The sequence below is a fragment of the Neomonachus schauinslandi genome, chromosome 1, assembly GCF_002201575.2.
Source record: "Neomonachus schauinslandi chromosome 1, ASM220157v2, whole genome shotgun sequence".
Lineage (NCBI taxonomy): Eukaryota > Metazoa > Chordata > Mammalia > Carnivora > Phocidae > Neomonachus > Neomonachus schauinslandi.
Window position 1 is genome coordinate 160,955,750 of NC_058403.1, and position 22,611 is coordinate 160,978,360.

General features: G+C 51.3%; 1 protein-coding gene across 5 annotated transcripts in view; it reads right to left on the reverse strand.

Moving 5' to 3' along the window:
* Positions 1 to 1,224: 1,224 nt before the first annotated feature.
* Positions 1,225 to 22,611, reverse strand: part of IFT122 (intraflagellar transport 122) — a 69,487-nt gene continuing 48,100 nt past the window's right edge. For all 5 annotated transcript variants that reach the window (XM_044916321.1, XM_021695227.2, XM_044916313.1 and 2 more), the window contains 12 exons: positions 19,514 to 19,680; positions 16,776 to 16,947; positions 15,389 to 15,491; positions 13,328 to 13,468; positions 12,088 to 12,182; positions 8,431 to 8,531; positions 6,274 to 6,439; positions 5,158 to 5,269; positions 4,376 to 4,501; positions 2,634 to 2,713; positions 2,135 to 2,299; positions 1,225 to 1,674 (listed from right to left, as the gene is read on the reverse strand). In XM_044916321.1, the coding sequence (XP_044772256.1) occupies positions 1,585 to 1,674; positions 2,135 to 2,299; positions 2,634 to 2,713; positions 4,376 to 4,501; positions 5,158 to 5,269; positions 6,274 to 6,439; positions 8,431 to 8,531; positions 12,088 to 12,182; positions 13,328 to 13,468; positions 15,389 to 15,491; positions 16,776 to 16,947; positions 19,514 to 19,680 (1,518 nt within the window). In that variant the 3' untranslated portion in view covers positions 1,225 to 1,584. The remainder of the gene's footprint in view (positions 1,675 to 2,134; positions 2,300 to 2,633; positions 2,714 to 4,375; positions 4,502 to 5,157; positions 5,270 to 6,273; positions 6,440 to 8,430; positions 8,532 to 12,087; positions 12,183 to 13,327; positions 13,469 to 15,388; positions 15,492 to 16,775; positions 16,948 to 19,513; positions 19,681 to 22,611) is intronic.

The following is a 22,611-nucleotide window of genomic DNA, read 5'->3' on the forward strand; positions in this document are numbered from 1 at the left end:
TCTGATCTGTCACTGTGATTGACGCCTGTTGGGTGGCTGGGACTGTTTTCTCTCTCTCCCCTCTTTTTCCCAGCCATATGCAAATGATTTTAGTTCAAGTAGTGCGCTAATGGAAATCCTAACACATTAATAAATGTTTAGCAAGAGAGAGAGCATGCATGATCGTAAGTAATTAGACACTCAACGAAGGAGTTCTGTTGGCACAACTGTCTGGCTCCCTTTCTTTATTTTCCTCCATCATCTCCAAAGAGAAATGCAGAGGGAGGCAGGGGGAAAGGGGTAGGGCAGGGGGCCAGCTTCAGCACTCACCGCTGGGTGGCCTCTGTAGCCGCTCCCTTCTCTAGGCCTCAGTCTTCATGCCTGCAATGGGGACATTTGTCCCGCTCTGCCCACTTCACAGATGAGCTGAAAAGTATCAATACCTAATCACCAGGGCGGGTTTCTTATCCGACAGCCCAGTTCTCTTTCCCCTGCTGTCAGGACTTTGCATAAAGCTCTGGATCATTGACACCCCCGGGGCAGGTAGAGTGGAGGGCAAAGGGAGCAGGGGCCTTAGGGTAGGACAGATCAGGGGCTTCCACCCAGGGCTGGGTGAGCCCTTGGGCCCCAGTACCTCCACCCAACCCCATGGTTGCAGAATGGAAATCCTAACCCTTTCATCACAAGGCTGGTGTGAGAATTGAGATAATCTATGAAACTCGGCTGGTACAGAGAAGGTCCCCAAAAAATGTCAGCTCGCCCTCCCCAGCCTCCCATGTGCTACCCACCCTTGCCCTTGAGCTGCTGAATGGGACACTGTTGATGCTCAGGGGCGGGGACCTTAGCAGAACCTCAAACAGACCCACTGGCTTCAGAAGCTGGAGGGAAGGGGAAAGCCTCGGTGGGGTTGGGGCCTCTGTGGGGCTAGGGGAATGGGGAGAAGGAGGGGAGCCTGGCCCTAGCCAGGAAGCAGAGGGTGGGCTCCAGAACCTCTGAGGAGAGGCCCCCTTGTCATCTTCTTTGGAGCCAGGAACCTTATTTTCTGGTCAAGACGGAGCCCCGCTAAACCAAAATAAATAGATACCCGTTCCCCTATCCATTCCCATATTGCCATTTCGATTAGATTACATTTTAAGAGCAGGCAAACGTAATGTTCCTCTCAGATCAAATTAGAAACAGGTGCACTTTTGCATAAGGAAATTAAGTTGCAGACAATATGAAGATTTGCTAAAATGCAGACACTGATGAAAATAAGTAGCCCTTTTATTTGTAATTATTGAGGCAATCTGTTCGCAAAGTGTACATGTTAATGGTCTGACAGATCTGTGGACTCCAGCAGGCTGCGGCGAACAACTCAGAGCCTCTCTGAAAGTAACACATTTTTTTCCTTAGAAAATATGTACTTTCTCTTCTCCATCTCCTGGTGCTATTTACAAGGCACGAAATGCCATAAATAGGAATTCCGTGGTTACACAAGGCCCCTCCCTAAAATACACACTTGATCTGGGCAGAAGACACATTCTGACAGTTTAACTCTTTCTTCCTTTGACAGCCCAGCCAAGTGCGAGGTGGCCCCGGTGGGAGCGGTGGTTCGGAGGGGGCCAGTCATGGGCTGGGGTCGTCGATGCGCCTCCGACAGTAGGGGCAGCAGGTGTGCTGAAGCACCAGCAGCTCGTAGTCCTCCGAGTGGAACACCTGAGGAGAAACAGTCATGACCCGGGGCCACGCCCCGAGCCTGGCAGGGACTGCCGCCCTTCCGAGGGGAGGAGGCTTGGCAGTGAGTCAGGGCTAGAACCACCAGATCCAGAACACCTTTGTCTGAGGACTGAAAGGGAGGGGAGAAGGGTCTGGGGTCTGAGGCCCCTTTTTTCTAAATGGAATTCAAAGGTGCATCACACTTGCCCGGCCCTCCCGGATTAGGGGCAGGTACAGAGGGCACAGGGGCAGGGGCAAGCCTGCTCCAGACAGCATTCGGAACATAAGTGAGAGGAGGGAGGGCCTAAGGATGGCCGAGTCTCTTCCCAACTCAGAGCCTTGGCCTTGGGATCCCTTATGCTCCTCCCAGATGCCAGGTGTCCCCAAGAGGACACTTGGGAAATGGACAAGCAGCAGAAAGAAGAAACTGGTGACCACGCATGAGCTGTAGGCACGGTACCTGGAAGCAGGAGGGGCACATGGTGATGGAGGCATCAGGCAGGAGCGAGCGGAAGTACTGCCACTGCAGGGGCGGGGGCCAGCGCTTGATGAGCACGTCCCGTCGGCTCATGGAGCGCAGCACTGAGCGGCTCACCACCACAGGCACAAACTCGGAGCCACCTTGCTGCAAGATGGGCAGGTGGGAAGCAGGGGACAGTGGTGCTTTCACTCAGCCAGGGTGACGTAGTTTATCTGGGTCATGATCCCAGAATCTCTGGGGCAACCAGGGAGGACCCCAGAGACTCCCTCTGCTGTAACCTTCACAGAGCCCTGCCAGGTCACGTAGCTCCTGCTGGCCACCTCTAGTGACGGGATACCCACCACCTCGACTCCACCGCAGTGTGGACAGGGAACAAGTCCGCTTCATGCCAAGGAGTGTGTATAGAAGGGACTTCCAACCCCCCTCCCAACAGGCCTCCCATGCCTCCACAGCCCATCACTCAGAGAGGCACCCTCACCTCAAAGCTCAGCTTTGCCGTGAATGGGTCATCATCTCCCACGGAGTCCATGGTCTCATCCAGCCTCAGAGTCTGGGAATCTGGAAGGGTCTGGTCAAGGACAGAACCTGAGGCTGAGTGGGAAATAGGCCCCACCCTCCACCCAACACAAGATTCACAGGAGCTCTCTGTGGGCCTAGTGTGTTTCTCCATGACTCTGTGGAACAGTTTCTAGATGGAGGAATGGAGGAAATGCAGGCGAGGGAGGAGACAGCCCTGGTCACACAGAGGCTGGGACCAGGCCCCAGTGCACAGGAGGGAAAGGGGCTCTGATGGGACCTTTGCTGCCCCACATAGACCACGCCAGGGCCCAGGTAGGCCTGACCAGGAGCACCAAGCGAGCAGAGGCTGTAGGCCTGCTGTGGGTGGGAGTAGAAATAACGGGCCAGCCAAAAACCATGGCCAGCAAACTTGGCAATTCCTGAAGAAACGCTTAGTAATCGCCAGGTTGTCTGTAGGCACTTGAGATGGACTCGCAAGTCCTATTTCATGGAGAAGGGGGTGAGAGCTCCTGCAAATCCTAAGGCCAGCCAGACCAGGCTGAAGGTGCCTAAGGAGCTACCCCCTCTGCCAGGCAGGGGCACAAGAGCTGATGTGAGGCCAGGGTGGGTGGGGCTCCTACAAGGAAGGGCCCCAGGGGAATGGAGGCTGCTGGTGCCCAATCAGGTGCGAGATGTGGTCCCACCAGGCAGCAACAACCCAGCCAAAGCATCTGATTTCTATCTCCCATCTTCAGCAAACAACTCCCTGGCTTTTCCTTTCTCCTCTGCTCCTCAAAATGTAAAATGTGGCCCACGGACCAGTGGCATTGGCATTACCTGGAAGCTTATGGAAAGTCAGGCCCTCAGTCCACCCAGACCTGCTGATCCAGCTGCTGTGTGCTAGCAAGGTCCGCAGGTGCTGAGTGTTCACAGTCACATGTAGAGGCCCCCCTCCTGTGTCCAGCTGGGACAGTGAACATGAGGGATGAGCTGAGGTGTGGCCTTTGACCCAAGCTGTCCCAGCGAGGATGTGCCCTGGGGTTTTTGCTGTCATGCTGGGAGGAGTGTCAGCCCTTTCCACGGATTTTAAGGCTGACAGGATGCAGGGTTGGTACTGCCGGTGGGACGGGGTGGGTGCCGCCAAAGAGGGAAGCCACCCAAAGGACAGCAGAGCCAACAGGATAGGAGACAGCCTCCCACCAGTGCTGAATGAGCACCTGGATCCAGCTGAGTGTCCATCTATGGCTAGGCTTCTTTACACCCTTTCGTTTGCTCAGCTTGATTGTGGTTTCTGTCTCTTGTACATAAACGTGACCTGACTAGAAAAGCTGATACAGACATCATATGCTGTGTTGGTTGCTCATCAGCTGTGTGCGGCCAGAAGCACAGACGGTACCTTTTAGGAGCCAGGTGGGTGGGAGGCCTTCCCGGAAATGAAGCAAAGGTGAATACCAAGGCACCATCTCCTCCTCCATATGCCTCTTCTGGGCCTGTGGTCGTGTCCTGTGCCCTCTGGTACCTCTGTGCACTGGCCGGATCTCAGCCCATTCCCAGCCCCTGTCCCTGCCACCATGTGGGCCTCTCCAATCACTCGGCAGTGGCTTCCCATGTCCTTGACTCCACTGGACCAGCCATCCCCCAGTGCCCTCCTGCCTCCTGTCTTACACCCAGGCCTTGTGCTTGGCTGGCACACACAGGCCTTCAGCCCAGCATCCAGGATACTGTTGCTTGTGATCTCTTGCCATTTGTTCTCACGCTTGTGTCTTGGTGCCTCCAGGTCAATGAGGGAGACAGCTTCTTCATCACTGATCCCCTCTTCCAGGTAGAATTCAACCAGATGCAGCACCTCTAGAAGGCACAGGACATGGGGAGGGGCCATGGGATGGCTGCCTCAGGGGGAGCTAGGGCCTGGGATGCTCTCATCAGGCAGCATGAGGGGAGGTGGGAGGATGAGAGTTTCTTTCCTACCCAGCAGCAGGCTCCTCTATAAGCAAGGACACACAGCAGGGCCACCTCTTTTTGCCCACCACACGTCTGGAGGAAGCAGGCATGTATGCATGTATATGCATGTGTACGTGTGTGCATGGGTGAGAACCAGTGGCCTTTAGCCCTTCCTTCTTCCCGCTAATAGCTGGATGGGCTCCTCTACAAGGGAGGAGGAACGGCCTCTGCCTAGCTACCTGGAAGGGGCTTCTGATCCTTTGTCAACATAGAAGGAACCAGGATGTAAGAGCCCATCTTAGCCTCCCAGACCAAACACAGTGGCTGAACAGTGGCATCTGGGGCATTTATGTCACGCAAAGCCCCACACCAGGTTCTGAGGGGTGCGTGCTTCAAGTTTGGGCATCACCGGGTCCTATTTCTGGGAACCCTTAGTGACCATGCATCTGGTGGGGTGGGTGTCACGCTGTCCCCAATTTACAAATGAGGGCAGGTGTGGCCAATCGGCAGCAGAGAGAGCCCAGCCACCCACTGGCCGCTCCATCCGCACAAGGCAGACTCACCATAGGAAGAGGCAGAGAAGACGAAGGGCTGGCGGCAGTTGACGCAAACGTTGCCCAGGCTGTTCAGCAGCGGGTTGTTGGTGGAGCAGCGGTAGCACAAGGGCACCAGCTCCTACAAAAGCACAAGAGCCACAGCTGCCTGAGGGCCGAACCCAGGGCGAGGAAATGCTCCCCACTCTGATTTCAGGCTCCTGGGGCCTGGCTGCCAAGAAGCAAGGCCCCCTGTGTGGGTGGGGAAGGGGCACTGGGCTCAGGGCTCTGTGCTGTGGTGACTCAGGATAAGGGCCTACAGAGGCATCTGAGGCCCTGTCACCTGGGTCCCACTGCCCCGGACACTCCTTCGTAGGTAAGGCTCAGCAGCACATTTCTCCAGCAGGAATGACAACACCACAGCCACCATGTACCGGCCACTTAACATGCACCACGTACTGTTGTGCATGCACCACTGATGTAAGCACATCATCTGGGCTGGCTAGCCATCCTGCGGGAAAGCTATTATGTGTGTCCCCATTTGATAGAAGGGGAAACCGAGGCTCAGAGAGATGGAGACATAGTCAGGAAATGGTGGAGCTGGGATCTGAACCCAGGTCTGTTTGATGCCAAGTCTCTGCTCTGAGCTTGAAGGAGGGGATTGTGAGAGATGACAGGATAAATTGGAAGAAAGAAGGCCGGGGCACAACTGGACTACAGATACATGGAAGAGTGATAGCCTGGTTCCAGAAGGAAGGGGGGCTAAGGCAGGAGCTCCTAGGATGAGGTGAAGGCAGAGCCATCTGGGCATGGAGGAGGAGAAGGAGGTTAAGGGCAGAGTAGCATGGGCTGGGCTGCAGCCAACTCAGAGCCTCACAGAAGGGCTAGGCAGCAAGGGAGGGCAGGGCTCTGGAGCCCACAGGGGCCAGGGACTGTGGCTGGAGCACAGCAGGCTTGAGTAGAGAACAGAGGAGGCAGAGAGGGAAAAGCAGAAGGGCAAACCAGGGCTTGGGAAAGGGAGGAGGGCACAGAATCCTGAGAGCATGGTAGCCATCGTTCAAACAGAACCCGGCCAGGAAAGAAGGCATCAGGAGACGTCCAGGAAGAGGAGGGGAAGCCTCCTGCCTGAGGGAGCTGTGCGCTCACCTCGCTGTCATGGAAGGGCTTGGAGCGGATGGTCAGGCTGCCCAGCTCAATGGACTTCTGGAACCTGGCGGGGATCTGCAGACCCTGCAGCTTGTCGTAGGCATGCCGGGCCAGCTTGTAGGCACCCAGGGCTTTGCTTTGCTTGGCCAGAGTGAAGAGCGTGTTCCTGCAGATGATAGGGTTAAGGACAGCAGAGGCCACACTGGGCCTCAGAGCTGGCATTGCCTACCCTCGGAGTAAGCCCCGTGCTGGAATGCAGCTGCTGCTAGTGCCAGGACATGGGCAGGAGCCTGAGGAGTGCTTTGCTCATTTGTGGGATATAAGTGTACTTCTCGGATATCAAGGCATAGGGATTTTTCCAGAGATAAAGACAGTGCAGTTTCCATGAATATTTTAACCTTGCTTAGGTTCTCTGGGCCTGCTGATGGCTCATCTTGTACCCTAACTAGGCCAAAATGGCTCTCCCCAACTCACCCAGCCTGCCAGCCAGGTCCTAGGGTGTCCAGCACCAAGTGCCATCCTGCTCTAGCCTTGCCAGGTGGGGCTGGTCCCAGACTGCCTGTGGAGCTCCACTCAGATCCAGCTCACAGAGGCCACTGGGTGCAGGGCACTTCTCTCTGCCTGCACTTCACCAGGAGCCATAGTGATTTCTGAGTGTCAGCCTCCCCTGTTCTCTGAGACTCTCCTCTGAGCTCCTCAATCTGAGGTCACAGGCCTTTGCGCTTGATTCCAGGTCACCTTAAATGCTGGCTGCACCCAGGCCAGGCCTGCCCTTCCTCCCCTACCCCACCTGTGAACCCCTTTCCCCACTTCTCCCTGGCAAGCCTCAAGTACCATGCTTCCTTCCCATTCTCCTTCCCCCTAATGCTCTCGCTTCCCACAACCCCAGTGTGGCTCCTTCCACTCCAGAAGTTACATGGCAGTAAGTTTCCATGTCCGTGTCTCCACTGTCACTCTTCAGTCAGGGACCATATCAGGAGCCACTTTCAGGTCCCCAGTGAACAGTACAGGGTGCAGCTTAGGGTAGGGATTCAATCAAACTCTGCAGACTCGAACAGAACTTGCTGGAAAGGCTGGGCACAGGTGCTGAGGCTCTGGCAGGTGTGGCCTTGGCCACTCCTCTGCAAAGGTCTCAGTCAATGAAGGTAGCACTTGATTTCCCTGAAATGTAGATGATGGGCCTGGCACCTTTAGAGAAGCCACTTCTCACCGATCAGCACCTCTGAGGCCTCTCCTGGGAGGGTCTTTTCCTTACAGAAAGAAGGCAGGGTTGGGGCTGGGAAGGGGCTGAAAGAATATAAGATTTAGAAGAGGATGGGGAGAATTATGACTTTTATGACCTTAAAAGATTTTGGTCATTTCCTGGTAGTTTTTGACAGCATGGGTCCTCAGCCCTCTTCTCTGCTTATGGCCCCTTAATGGCCCTCACAGGTCCGGAGAAGGTGAGGCCAACTCACATGGAGGCCCTCAGGCCACTACCTCTTCAGCGGGGCTCCCACCTAGGATGGGCTTCAGCTCCTCCCATACACCATGCTTACTTCACCTCCGTGCATTTCCATGTGCTGGGTGCTCCCCTGGAACATCTACTCTACTGTCTTTCCTGATAGCCTTACGGGATAGACGTCAGCTCTTCCAGGCAGCCCTCCCTGACCATGGCCCCAGCCTTAGCTACATTCCACCCCTGGACACAGCACACATCCCGCTGAACTAAGCCCTGACACTTGTCACCTCCTCTACTAGATGGCAGCTTTGTCACCCACTGCCTGGCCCACTGTCTAGGGCACAGCAGGTGCTCCATCCCCTCGGCTGAACAAACACCCCCACCTCCCCAGGGAAATGCCCGAATCCAAGTGCTTCCTATAGTTCAGTTATGCCCTCATTTATGGGTTCCAGGAGGGCTTGGGCAGTGTACTGGTTAGAGACCCACTGCTGGGCCAAGCCCAGAGAGCCCTGAAAACTAATCTTCTCTTGGCACTGGCCCCTTGGCCTCCCTGGCTGAGCTGCTTCTACAGCAAAACAGTAGCAGCAGGACAAACTCTCTCTTCCCTGAGGGCTATGGGAGAGAGGGGAGGTTCCGCCAGTAAAGTATTCTGGAAAGAACTTCACAGGGGTCATTAGACAAGAGGGCTGGGACAGAGGGTGGGGGTGAAAGGATACACTTTAGAGATGCCCAAGGGGGTGTCTTTGGTCAGGCTGTGCAGCAGGAACCTGGAGATGTTGAAGAGGGTTTCGGGAAGATGGAAACTGAAAGGCTCCTCCTGCAGTGAGAAAAGCAAATAGGGACTGAATTCCGCAACGAAGCAGCTGCTGGACCAGGCCAAAAGGCAGACACCAATAATTCTGAAATACTTCAGGAAAAGAACAGTCTCCCTTAATGAGCATCTACTACGTGCTGGGCGCTTTACGGCTGTCTCATGTGGTCTTTAACATAATCTTGTGAGGATGCATTTTCATCCTCACCGTACTGGTGAGAAAACTGAGCCCCAGAGAGATGACTTGCCCAAGCCACCCAGCTAGAAAAGAGCCGAGTGAGGATTCAAACCCAGGTCTGATTCCAAAGCCCAAGAATGCCTCTCTCCTAGGCTGTGCTGCCTATTGGGGTTGGTAATGATTCCATTTCCCTGAGCTCAAGTTGTCTCCAATTAGCTCTGAGAGAGAAGACCTTTTATGCAATTTAGGACATGACCAGACCTAAGCACGTCTTTAAATGGAGGCAGTTAACTCTTTAGAGCATGAAATCACGTGCCTCTTCGCAGCTCTCCAGCAGCGGCCTGGCCGTCCGATGCTCACCAAATGTGCACATGCGCTGGAGCTCCTCAGCTGCTCATCCCCGCACCCCCAGCACCTGGCAGGGGCCCCAACAGAGCAGGCACTAACACACATGAACAGGTCTTCTGTATCTAGAGGCTGCCAGAAGCTCCGCACAGTAGACCACAGGGAATTTTCTACCACGAGGGGGGCCATAAAAGGTTACGAATACCATTTTGAAGGGATCTGGCACATGGTATGCAAACTGACACTACTTTAGATGACAAGATGAAAGCAGGCCAGCTCCCCCCTCCCCCTCGAGCACTTACATGGTAATAAACGGACATTTCCTGGAGGGTCTTACTAGGCTGTACTCGTCACAGTGCCAACAGGACTTAGGCCCTAATTGGTCTAAACTTGTGAGGACTTACTTTATACTACTACTTGGGTTTGGAGCCCAGCATTCTCTCTTTAACTCTCATTTAAATTTCTACAGCTTCTGTTAGTTCCAAGAACCCAAGAAAACCTGAGACTGCATCCTTTTCTGGATGAGAGCCAGGGAGAAGCCTGCCTCTGGTTATATCGCACTAGGTGTGGAAGCTAAGAACCATCCCAGGAAGAACAGAATTGGCGGGGGTGGTGGGGTGGTGGGGAGGGTTGTGTCCTCAGAATTAGCACCTCTCCTCTGGGAAAGAAGCCATTATCTCAGGAAAGGTCTGGTGCTTCCCTTTGCAGTCTGCTCTGACTCAGAGCTGCTCTGCTGGGCCCTGATGCCAAATGCTGAAGTATCACCCACCTCCAGGCCTCTGCACATGCTGTGACCTCTGCCAGGAATGCCGTTTCTTCTCCTCGTCTTACTAATCTCCCTCCTCTTTGCTTAGGTTCACTTCCTCCAGGAAGTCCTTTTGGTCCTCTTAGTTTTTCCCTTAAGACACTGGGCTACACCTGCGTGTTCAGAGACTATGAACTCTTCAGGGGCAGGGATAACATCTTGCTCACCACTATGTCCCAAGGCCTCAGGAGAGGGCCTGACACCCAGGAGGGATTTGTTGAATGAAGGAATGGCCCAATGAAGTCTCAGCTGGGATGAACAGCCAGACACCCCAGCTGGTGTGAGGCTGCTACAAGCTCACAGCTGCCATGTAGGTCCTGGAGCAGAGCTCAGTTGTTACAGAAGAGAGACAAAAAGCCCAGCTCCAAAGTGGCTCAGGCAAATTGACACTGAGCTGAGGCCCTGACTTTCCAGCTGAAGTTGAGTTTGGGGTCTTTTTTGAGGTGGCTTCTTTCCAGGTGAGCACCTGATAGAAATGAGGGGCCCTGAAAAGACTGTAAAGGAAGATAAGTTCCCTTGAAACCACTGACCGTGGTGTGGGGAAGAGATGAGATGAAGGGCTGACAGCTGGCGCAGGCAGAGCCCAGCAGAGGAGCCTTTCTTGCCGGACTTTCCTCAGAGACAAAGAATGTGCCGAGTGCTCAGCGCAAATGTGGGGGAAAGAGATGCCCAGTGTGGAAGGTAGGGCCCATGAGATGGTCAAAGAATTGTAAAATGCTCGGCCTATGGAAAACTGGTTGGAAGCCTCCAAACAGGGCAGGAGGAACAGCTGACACTCATCTGTGCCAAGTGCTTTTCCAATATTAACTCATTTAATCTTCACAACCCCAGCAAGTAGGTACTACTCTCACCCCCACTTTAAGAGAAGGAAGCTGAAGCACAGAGGCAAGTGAACAACTTGCCAAGGTCACACAGTGGAGCTGGGGTGTGAGGCCAGTGGTCTGCCTTCTCCAAGTTAGAGGGTGTGGGGGATCAGAGGCTAAGCACAGGCTCTGAGGCAGCCTGTCTGGGTTCCAGTCCTGGCTCCTACTTACTAGTTGTGGGGTCTCTGTGTTTAGCACCTCAGTTTCCTCATGTGTAAAATGGGGGTGATAGTACTTATCTCACAGCATGATTGAAAGGATTAAATAAATTGATACAATAAAGCCTTCAGCACATTGCCTGGTAAATAGTAAGTGCTCAATAAAGGTTGGTTATTGGTATTATCCTCCTAGCTTATCAGCACAGGATAAGCTCAACCTGTAGGCACTTAATCAACATTTGTTGAGTGATTGAGGATACACAAAATGAGGAGGCTGATAACAGCCTACCACCTGTTCCCCATTGTCAGGAGATAGATTTAAAATGGCTTAAAAGAATCAGGAAGTGACTAAAAAAACTATTTGGGTCTCTGGAAATCAAGCCCACAATTCAGTGGCAGGGCCAAGGAGAGACCTCAGGCCTTTGGTTAGAGCTGGGCCTTCACCCATCTAGAGTGGAACATCCACCCTTGATCATTTTATTTTAATTTTACTATTTTTTAAAAAAGATTTTGTTTATTCATTTGAGAGAGAGAGCACAAGCCTGGGGGATGAGCAGAGGGAGAGGGAGAAGCGGGCTCCCCGCTGAGCAGGGAGCCCGATGCTGGGTTCGATCCCTAGACTCTGGGAATCATGACCTGAGCCCAAGGCAGACGCTTAACCGACTGAGCCACCCAGGTGCCCCCACCCCTGATCATTTTAGAGATAACCTGGAGTCTGCCTCGAGTTTTACAGACATAAAGCCGGCAACTAGAAAGGCCCATTCTAGCTCTGGCTCACTAATTCAGAAGCCCACAGCTTGCAACAAACAGGTCAAAAAGGTAACTAATTGAGTAAAATCAAAGTTCCAACTTTGGGGTGCCTGGGTGGCTCAGTTGGTTGAACGACTGCCTTCGGATCAGGTCATGATCCTGGAGTCCTGGGATCAAGTCCCATGTTGGGCTCCCAGCTCAGTGAGGAGTCTGCTTCTCCCTCTGAACCCCCTCTCGTGCACTCTCAACCTCTCTCTCTCTCAAATAAATAAATAAAATAAAATCTTAAAAAAAAAAAGTGCCAAACTTTGTCTCCCAGGAGGAGACCAGAATTTCTTGGCAAATCATCCTGTCCGGTGGGTTTACTTTCCATCCAGAGGTCTGCTGCTCTGTAAGACGTGTCCAGGGCCCCTGGTTCAGTAGGCAGCACCCCCACCAGGCCCCCATCTCCTGGCCACCTTACCGTGTACCGCTGAATGGCATGGTAGCCATGGTATAGCTCGGCCAAGTGCTGGAAGTGGCGGAACTTGTCAAGCATCACGTCCTTCTGGGCAGGGTCTGAGGGGTGCAGTGGGAGGGGGAGGGGGGGAGGGGGAAGATGTGTCAAGCCACATCTACAAGGAAGGGTGAGGCAATGACAACACTGTCAGTGTCCACTCTCCCCCAGTATCAGACCTGTGCCAGGGACGACTGACAAAGAGATGCAATGATGGGAAAGGTGCTGCTTAGGAGCTGGAACCTCCCCAAGACCGGGAAAGTCTCAGCTAGGCACAGCATGTGGCCATGCAAAGTCTGAGAACATTTCTCACCCATCTCCCAGATCTGACACTACAGCCTACCAGGTCATTCCACTGGGGAGTGCCAGCATGAAGAGGGTGATCACTGGCACCCGGACATACCAGAGGAGCCTGGCGTGGAGGACGAGCAGATGTCAGCTTTATTCATCTCACCTCCAGCCTCTTCCCTCTGTGCCATGCCTTATACAAAGCACAGACCACTGGCCGGAACAAAAACATGCCACCTAACGCCTGGACCTAACAGTTTCCAAACTATAACCACAGCTTCTGTGAGGCTCACAGCAGCCTTATGAAGGAAGCAGGATAGGATTACCCCCATGCCACAGACGGGGAGGTTGAGTTTAGGAAGAAATTGTGACTTGTTACAAGTCACCTAGCTGCCTCCAATTCCAGTGTTTTTCCCACTCCAGCATGCTGGCCTTAGTCCAGTGAAGAATATCTCCCTGTCCCCTCCGCTTCCAGAACTCCCTCAGTGCATCATGGGAAGTCTCAAGAAAGCAACAATGAAACTATTTTCCTGCCTGGAATGAGTGAGAATCTGGAGTGTGTTATTGTAAAGTGATCTCTTTTTCATCTTTCCATTTAATTAAAATTTTTTTTAAAAGTGCTCACCTGGGTCCAGTAATAGGCTCCCAGGTAGCAGGGGAGAGATATGTTCTGAATTAGCAACACAGGGCAGGACCTCCCAACCATAACCCCAGGACAGCCCTCATACCATCATTAAACTTATGGGCAAACTGGAAAAAGATGACACACCAGATTATGCTGCTGCAAGACAGGGTTATGGACAATACACCCAATAAACAAGCCCAGGGCTTTAATTAAAATGTTCCAGCTCCTTCGATGTTTATCTTGGTGCCAGAGCAGGGCTGGGGAAAACAAGTGGCCTGGCTGCTGTTTACTCACCTTGAGCTATATCAAGGCACTGCATGGACAGCATCCAGTAATAATAGGCAGCGTCATTAAATCTGCTCTCGACCACGGCATTGTGTGTGAGTTGCTCCAGCACCCTGACCGCTTCCCGCTGCCGCCCAGCCTTGTGGAACGCTGGAGGGGCACAAAAACACACACAATTTGGGGAGTGGGATGGAATTCTGCAGGGCTTGCAAGGGGCTGCTGTAGAAGTAGGACACTCATTGGGAGCATGTGCAGCACTTCGTTGCTGGGATGCGCCTCTCAGGCCGAAGGCTATAAATAACTGAGGCTACATCCTGAAAAAAGTACAGTGAGATATATTCCTTTCTGGCTGGGAAAAGGCAACTGACTTCAGAAAAGCATGGCAGAAAGAAAAACCTTGGGGCCAAATTGCAGGGCGAAGTCTGAGGATGGCACTGCTGCCCATCACCAGTGAGGTCTCACCCTCACCCCGTTCCAGGAGAAGGCTTTGTGACATCTGGGGTGACACTAGTAGCACCTGACACTTGAACAGGTTTGGTGGCTTACGAAGTATTTTCGTTGCTGATTCCTTGTCGGATGGTCACAACAGACTTATGAAGGTGTAGGTCAAGTGGCATACCCAAGGTTACAGAACCTGTCCCCACTTAAGTCTCCCATCAGTCTTCAACTGTGTGCTTTTTAATGACAACCTTGAAAAATATGGCTCCCAGCTCTAGCAACCAAACGTTTGTGAAAACGTGCAAAAAAATCTCTCAATAATCCCTATATCCATTTAACAGAAATTTCCTGACTCTTAACTATGTGGCCAGACCCTCAGGAAGTTGGGGCCTGCCAGGGAGGCACTTCTAGCTGTGACACTTGCTCACATGTGGGCACTCAGATGATCCAAATCCTCTGCTTTAGAGAAGGAAAAGGTCTGGCCTTTTTTCCAATCTCATCTCCAATCTCTTGTCTGAGTACCAAGTTACTATGGCGATGGATTCTTGGAAGGGCAGACACAGACAGATGGATAGGTTGATGTGTTTTGCCCAAACATGCACATACTTCAGCAACTGGGTGCTCTGGAAATGCTAAAGCAGAAGAGAACATGCTGTCTTTCAATGGGGGCTTTTAGCTGAGGAGCTCCAACAGGGAGACATTTGTTCCGCAATGTGTCCGGAGGTGGCAACTGTTACCATATAGAAGTGTAAATGAGATGCTATGGAATACAACACACCCAGCTTCAATTAGAAGACTTCCTAAGGAGGCAGCAAGACCTAGTCACAAGAATCAGGTTCCCAGGCGGACAGATCCTCGTCCAAACCTCGCTCTGCCACTCTCTCTGGCTTTGTGACTTTGCGGGGCACAGTTAGCCTCGGCGTCTCTGCAGGGCTGCTGGCGAAGTTCAGGGTTATGTAGTTAAGTGCCCAGCCGGTGCCTGACACAGAGAAGGCAGTCACATTTTAAAATTGCTATTACCGGTAAAAGCTCTATGCTTCCTTTTGCTATCTCGGATACTGCCATATGTAGGGTGCAGCCCACTTTACCAGTGGAAATGCCAAGGAGCAGAGGACACCCTGTTTATCTGAGCCAAGTTACTGTTTGCCGTAGAGGAAAGAGGCAGGTGAGACCATGCCGGACACACTGTGGGAGTTCTCATATTTTGTCCCCACCCCAGCCTGGCCCAGATTCCGCCTCTGCCACTTCCTTGCTGTGGAACTTCAGGCAAATAAATCCCTTTACCTCCTCCACCCTCAGCTTTCTCACTAGAAAACAGTACCGACATCATAGGGCTACTGTGAGGATTAAGTGGGAAGCTACTTTGAGTGCACAGTGCTTTGCTCAGAGAAGAGACAGGACCTGCCTGAGGTCCGGAGGCATGTGAGTGATGGACCCAGGTGTGTCCATCTCCAAAGCCCATATTCTTTCCACTGCTCCCCAGTCTTCACCAGGAAACACATCACATTCCCCAGGGTGAAGTCGTCCATCCTCAGACCCGTGATGGGAGGGGCTTGACAGCCTTTCTGAAATGTGGGTCTTGGCAGTACCATCTCCTGCTCCTTCTGCAAGGTGTCAGTCTGTGTGGCCTACCTTTCTGGGCTTCCTCAAAACGATCATTCTCTGCTAGCCACTGAGCGTAGGGCACATAGATGTCATCCTTAAATTCGGGATGCTTCTCACCCAAAGCAAAGGCCTGGAGGAAGGAGCAAATGCATTCTTAATAAAGCAGCCCCCACAGCCCCCATGAAAACATGGCACTTGGCTGAATCCATTAGGGATGTGTCATATTTTGCCAGCCTGACAACTCAGAGGGGGAGAGTGCCTCCCCCTACCACCACCCCCAGAAACGCAAAAACAAATCAGCTCTTTGAAAACAAAAGGCAATTAACAGCAATATGCAAGTGACTGGATTCAATAACAACATAGTCTGTTTCTGGACCACAGAAGCAGCACAGAATCGGAAACATTTTATTTTGAGGGTTTGCGTGGGCTCCTGTAGCGCTGCAAACAGATTTCTTTTAATTGCAGATGATACCTAAGGAAACAGAATTGACATTATCATCGTCACTGCTTATTAGCTGTCAAAGATGACTATGGACTTGGTGCTGTATGGGACGCAGTGACTGCTTTGTCTAAGCCCCAGAACCACCCGTCAGGCTAGGAGAACTGGAAATGAGTCATGGGGGACAGTATGTGGCAACAGGGAGAAAGTTTGCCTGATGCAGTCAGGACTGAGTGTTTCTAAGATGCTCTAATTTATGCTGCTTGAGAAATCTCCTAATAAATTTATCTTGAGAAGCCATTATTGCCTCTGTCCTTGGCCCCACCTCTTCTCATCAGTAACCTTGTCACCTCACCAAATGGAGCCACTGAGAGGGCAGACAAGAGTCAGACAGCTTTATTCAGAAAAGGTCTTGCTATGGCTCTGTAAACTAGACCTCAGTGGGTGGATGGGTGGGTAGGGTGGAGCGAGGACCGTGGGTGCAGCCCCTGATCCTCTCAGGAAGGAGTCCAGGTTAGAGGGAAGAAGGAGGAGAAAGAGCTGCCCCTGAAATGGTTCTGGCAGCCTCCACCTGGAGAGTATGGGTGGCATTTTCTGTCAAATGGCACCTAGCAGGTTTTGAATGTTACACAGGTGTGTCTCCATGTCAGAGATCTATCAGCATGTGGTGCTGGTCACAAGCAGCTCAGACCCACAGCAGGCACAGGGCTGTCCTGTTAACTCTCACATCCCCAGTGTCTATCACAGGGCTAGCATGAAGCCAGCAGTGCATAAAGATTTTCTGAATGAATGAACCAATAAATGGGCCTCTAAGACACGCTGGCTCAGAGAATTCAAGGGTTAGTCTCCTGATAGCCAGGCCAATGTTCATTCTCATGATGAGGGCAGCTGCTCTCCATCCAAACCCCAAAAAGCCCCCTGTGGTCCAGGGCTCACATGGGGCCCCCTAGCCCATGAGGCATGCTCTACCCTCACCTCGTCCCAGCGCTGGGTCTCCACATGCAGCTGAACCAAGGACTTCAGGTCACCAATCTTTAGGTAGGTTTCAGCAGCATAGCCAGGGTTATCCAGCTTCTTGAAGTAGTAAGCACACATCAGCAGGGGCTCCCGCTCGGCCTTGTCCAGTTTACGGGCAATGTCAATTAACCTGGAGAGGTAAAAGCACAGGGAGGAGATGGACTCCTGTAACAGGAACCTGATGGAAGAAAGCAGCACGGGCTTTTGGGTCTTCTTGAGGGCAGGCTCCATGTCGATTCATGTTAATGTCCCCAGTGCTCAATATGGTGCCATGGCCCTTGGTGCTTGACAGGTGGTTCTTAAATGAGTGAATATATAATCCAGAAACATTACCCAGTGACCAGAAGTCACCTGCTAAAGGACACTGTCTCCCCCCACTTTGTGTGTGCCTTTCACAGAGTCACTATCTATCCAGCAGTATCTGGGGATAGAAATGAACACCTACTGATCACTTACTGGTACCAAGCACAGCACCATGAGCTTTCACATGTGTGATCTCATTGAATCTTCACTGCCCTTAGAGGTACTATTATTCTCATTTTACAGATGAGAAGACTAAAGGCTAGGTCGAAGGTGAAGCAGCCTGCTCAAGACTCTGCAGCCAGCAAGTGGCAGAATGCTCTTTCCACACTGTTTCAGGAATTCTCATAGGAAAGTATAGGTAGAGGCATGAGAATTCTTCAGCCGACAGGACTTTAGAGGAAGAGGCATGTGTGGAGCCAGCTCTGAGCTCTGGAAGAAAAGCCTCTTGGAAATCTTGGGTGTGCCTCTCCTGCTGGCCAAGGTGCTGACCATGGGCGAGGGGCCACAGGGACCACTGGGGCTCACCACTCCTTCCCAGTGGTAACTGGCCCTCCCACTACTTGTGAGGACATGAGGGGGTGGATGAAACATGCTTATTCCCTCTGGCCAGGGTGGGGTTTGGAGTAAAACCAGCTCTCTCAGGGGAAAGGGGCTCTACCCAGCTTGCTCTTTGTGAAAAAAGAAGGGGAAGCAGCTGTAACAGATCCTGTCTCAGACACAGGCAAGCTCAGGGAGGCCTGTCAATCTGTACTTAGAATAATAATGACATCTAAAAATAACATTTCTCAGCAGAGAAAGAACACATTTTTAGGGAAAGGTGGCACAGCCAACCCCTTAGAGCCCCCCAGCCCCACCCATCAAACCAAATGTCCCTGGAGAAGAGGCACCTTTTACAGCCAGACCTGGAAAAAGGATGGAACATGCTTAAATATCTCTTTCCTGAACTAGTTAGGTATCTCCAGGGTAACCTGATACATGTCAGTTGCAAATGAAAGTGACATGAAAAACCAGAGGGGAGAGCAGGGCCACAAATCTGCCTGGTTCTCTCCTGTATCACTCCTTTTGTGAAAAGAATAATTTGGGGGGCAAGATCTGTATCTTCAAGAAACTTCATTTTGCACAGGAGAAAGATGGGGCGGTAGGTCACATACATATGGCACGTATGTGAGGGGCATACATGGCAACTACATGGTGGGGTTCAGGGAGGGGACTTAGCCATTAACCTGCCTAGGCCACTACGACCTGTGGACCACAGTATGGCTTCCAGGATAACCAACAGCCTGTAGGGTTCAGACTGAGCCACTGTCAGGAGCTGCTCCCTCACATGTTCTTTACCAGCTCTGGCAGTGTGCACCTGTATGTGTACACACACACTCACACACACACACACACACACACGTACATGAGTGTGAAGTCTACCTTCCTCGACCATGGGAGGAGAAAGCCCCCCCTTGGAGGTCTGATGCTCTAGGAGTCTCAAAACTGAATCCATTATCTCTCTGGGCAGCCCCACTGCATGCCCACCCCCCATTCTGGGTGACTCCTGGTTTGTGCTGTTTTTTTGGCCTCATGCCCTTCCCCTTCCTACCACCCTCTACCTCTTAAAATTCAAGGCCGTTCACGCAAAGACCACATCCATGGTTCCTCCCATGAGAATTCTTGTCTCCTTCCCTGGTGTGCTTAGAAGTGTTCTTGTTCGGGCGCCTGGGTGGCTCAGTTGGTTAAGCGACTGCCTTGGGCTCAGGTCGTGATCCTGGAGTCCCTGGATCGAGTCCCGCATCGGGCTCCCTGCTCAGCGGGGAGTCTGCTTCTCCCTCTGACCCTCTTCCCTCTCATGCTCTCTCTCATTCTCTCTCAAATAAATAAATAAAATCTTTAAAAAAAAAAAAAAAAAAAGAAGTGTTCTTGTTCTTTTTTTGGTTCCTACCATTACACATGCTAGGGGCACTGAAATCAGCCAGGTCAGTTTGAAGCTCAGCTCCATGGTTTCCCAGCTGTTTTGCCTCATGTGATCACCTGGTCCTTGAGCCTTGGTTTCCTCATTTGGAAGCTGGGCATGGAAACACCACAGCTTAGGGTGTGGGGGAGAATCAAGTGTTTGTAAGATATCTCAGTGCCTGGCTCCTAGGGAAGGCTCAGTGAATGGCAGCTCTAATGCTGGGGTATCTCCCCTTACTTTTCCCCCACCCCCAACCCTTTCTCCAGGGATCCACTAAGCTCCTCAAAGGCAGTGACTGCCTCGTTCAATCTCTGTCTCCCAAAAACCTAGTCACTATTACATTTGGATTATATATTTAGAGAAATACTATTTTTTCCCTTGTCAGTCAAAACCAAAAGCTGACATGACATGACATGCTGCCAAATGCTTCTTGGGGCAGGGACTGAAAACCCACATGTCAATCCAGCCATGGTCGCCACTGATCTCTATGGCCTTGACGTGCTCTCCCGCTGAGATATACATCTCCACAGCGGCTTTAGGCTCGTTGATATTTCTAGCCCAGTCAGCCTGTTTGGTGATTAGCATCTTTGTTTCTTTGGGGTCTCCAGATCCAAGGAAATCCTGAGGAAGCACAACAAACAAAAACACTCCAGATTAGAACTTCCTGCTGCCAGCATTACATCAGGCTGCCGAAAGCTGGAGCAAGGAAGGGCTCTGTTTGGCTGAAGCAGGCAATCAGGATGCAGGCGTGAGCCCATCCCTGCATGGCTGACTGGGGGGCAGTCCCAGGTGTCAGGGAGGAGTGCTCATAGGCTGCCCCACAGGTGCTCCTTGGGAGTATGGGACAGTGTCAAGGACTATGGCCCTGAACGTTTCCTGTCCTTTCCACTAACAGACATTTGTTCTTCAGCTAAACAATACTTTCCGGACTCTTTGGAGTACTTACACAAACTCTGCAGTGTTGAGGTTTTATGATCAGGTTACTTTGTCTCTCTCTCTCTCATATAGAGACGGATATATGTGTGACTATTCCCATATAGTGACTCTACAACCTGGTTGCCTAATTCCAAATATCCAGACCTACAATCTTTATTCAGTTAAAAGGGATGATACCACATGCCTCAGAGTGAGGCTAAGCATGTGGTCCCATAAACCTAAGTGACAAAATGATGTACAGAGTTTTAGGGGAGCCCCACCGTGCCCTCTCCTCAACTACCACACCACACTAGGAGTACTGTTCATATCTGTTTTCTGATTCTGTTCACATTCTGTTGCCTGAACTTAGAGCATCATCCTACTGGCTTCTTCCCCGGTTATGTGCCGAGAGCAGGTAAGGAGCACAAGTGTTCTTAGTTAGTTACTTTTCGACTGGATGATATCAAATCCTGTTCTGTTATCAGGTCTGTAGAGGTAGGGGCAGCAGGAGGCCATGGGGGGGGTTAGATGGGGGGAAGAGGCCTAGAGAGAACCTGGGAAGGAAGAGATAACAGGGGGCCTCTGAAAGCCCATGGCTGGCTTCCCTGGGTTAGCCCTGGAATGCGTGAGAAACAGCCTCAGAAAATCATCTCTTTTCAGGATATAGTTACCCCAAATATAGACATGGGAGTTTGCCATAGTTGAGGCAGCTTTGGTGCTGACATTTTTAAAGGTGGGGCTTTTCAAAAAGGGAAATTAAGAGTGCTTAGAGCCCAGATCTGCATTACTAGCAAGAAGTGGTTTGTCTTAGGAATAATGTACCCTGCAGAGAGTGCACTGTGTCAACCTCACAAAGTATAAAAAAAGCATTCCTTTCCCCATGATTAGCACTCATTTGTCAGGAAAGTACAGTCAATGTATGCTAAAAACCCACTTGAACAATTAGCTCTCTTTTTTTCCATTTGCTTTCAGGGTAATTGTGTAGCCCCTAAAATAATATATTAGATTGGCCTAAGACAACCAACTGTTGTAAGGGGAGGAAAGGGCATCATTTACCCTGATGCTGGGATCCAATAAAAGACAGGCCCATCTCGCTGGCCTCTGGTCTCTGGAACTCACACAGGGGAAGAAGCTTGGAAAGCATTCACGGACAATCTGAAGATGCCTAGTTTGGGCCGTTACAAACACAGCCTTTATTCTTGGTAACTAGTATAACGCATACTGTTTATGCGAGTGCAAAGCTGGAAACTCTGCTAATCTGGTTGGTTAAATGAGGCTAGCAGCTGGAGAAAACAGGCATCATAAGAGAACAGAAATGTCCTTCAAAGTGAGTGCTCGGTGGACTCGGGGTGACTATAGTGAGAAGGGTCAGAGGCCAAGAGCAAGCCATAAATTTGGGTCATCAACAAGGAGACCAGCCAGACACAGCTCACAGGCTTGAAGGAGCCACCTCCAGCCCAACAGCCCAGCTCAGGGAGCTCTGACCTAATTGAAGCTGAGTCTAAATGATTCCTTCGAGGCTCAGCAAACTGGGTTTTCAAAGGTTCTTTGGTTCCATGAAGCTAATTTACATGTTATCTGGGGCCATGGCAAAGACTGTGTCCTGGAGTGGACAGAAAGAGGCTGTGCTGAGTGATGAATGAGACTAAACAGTGTTCTCATGCTTGGTGATTTTGATAAGGACATACTACATAAGAGTTAAGAGCATTATAATTCCCTTTATCACCATATAAACATGTCACTTATCCGGAAAGCATACAATTTATTTGTACGTGGGAATGTAATTTAAAAATTTTCCAAAAACCAGATTGAATCTTGGGAAGCAATTTTCAAGTAAACAAAAACATGCCATGTTAATAAGCACTGTATTCCCCCCCCTGCCCCCCATCATAATGTGTATGTACACATTTCCTCAAAGTCAGACTACTGGGGGGGACTGAAACAGAACCAACCTACTTGGAATTGTGATCAAAAACTAAAACCAAAACAACCCCCAGAATATTTACCTTCATAGAGAGGCAGACCAGATGGAGTGTGTAAGTGGGCTGCATTTCTGGATGGGAGACTGTGGGTACACGAAGCTCACCCGAGGTGTGAGGAGGGGCCTCAGTGTAGGGAGAGGAGTGGGGCTGGCTGGGGAGAGGCCTTAGGAATAGCCACTCTGTGGTCACACTTAGCTCCTCTCATTTTCCCAGCCTTTCTCTAGTTTGGCCTTTGCAAAGGGCTTCCTCATACATTATTTTGTGCAATTCTCAGAACTGAGCTGAGCTGTAGCTATGTTACCCTCTGAGAAGACATGGAGGCTCAACAAAGTGAAGAAACCAGGAAGGATCCACAGGAAGGACCAGGACTCACACCGGCTCTCCAAATGCCAAGTGAGCACTGCAGCTGCCTACTAGCAGGTTTCAGAGGTTCCAGGAAAGGCTGCTGGTTCTGAAGAACAACCACATCCTGCTATTCCTAATGCCTAAATTCTACTCCTAGGGATTTAATCCTTTAGTTAAGGTTTTGTCCTCAGTTTAAATGTTGTTATCCCCAGAAAAAGACACACTGATTTAGCTGTTCTCAGTATGAATGCAGTGTTAAATACTGTGTGTGTGTGTGTGTGTGTGTGTGTGTGTGTGTGTGTGTGTGTGT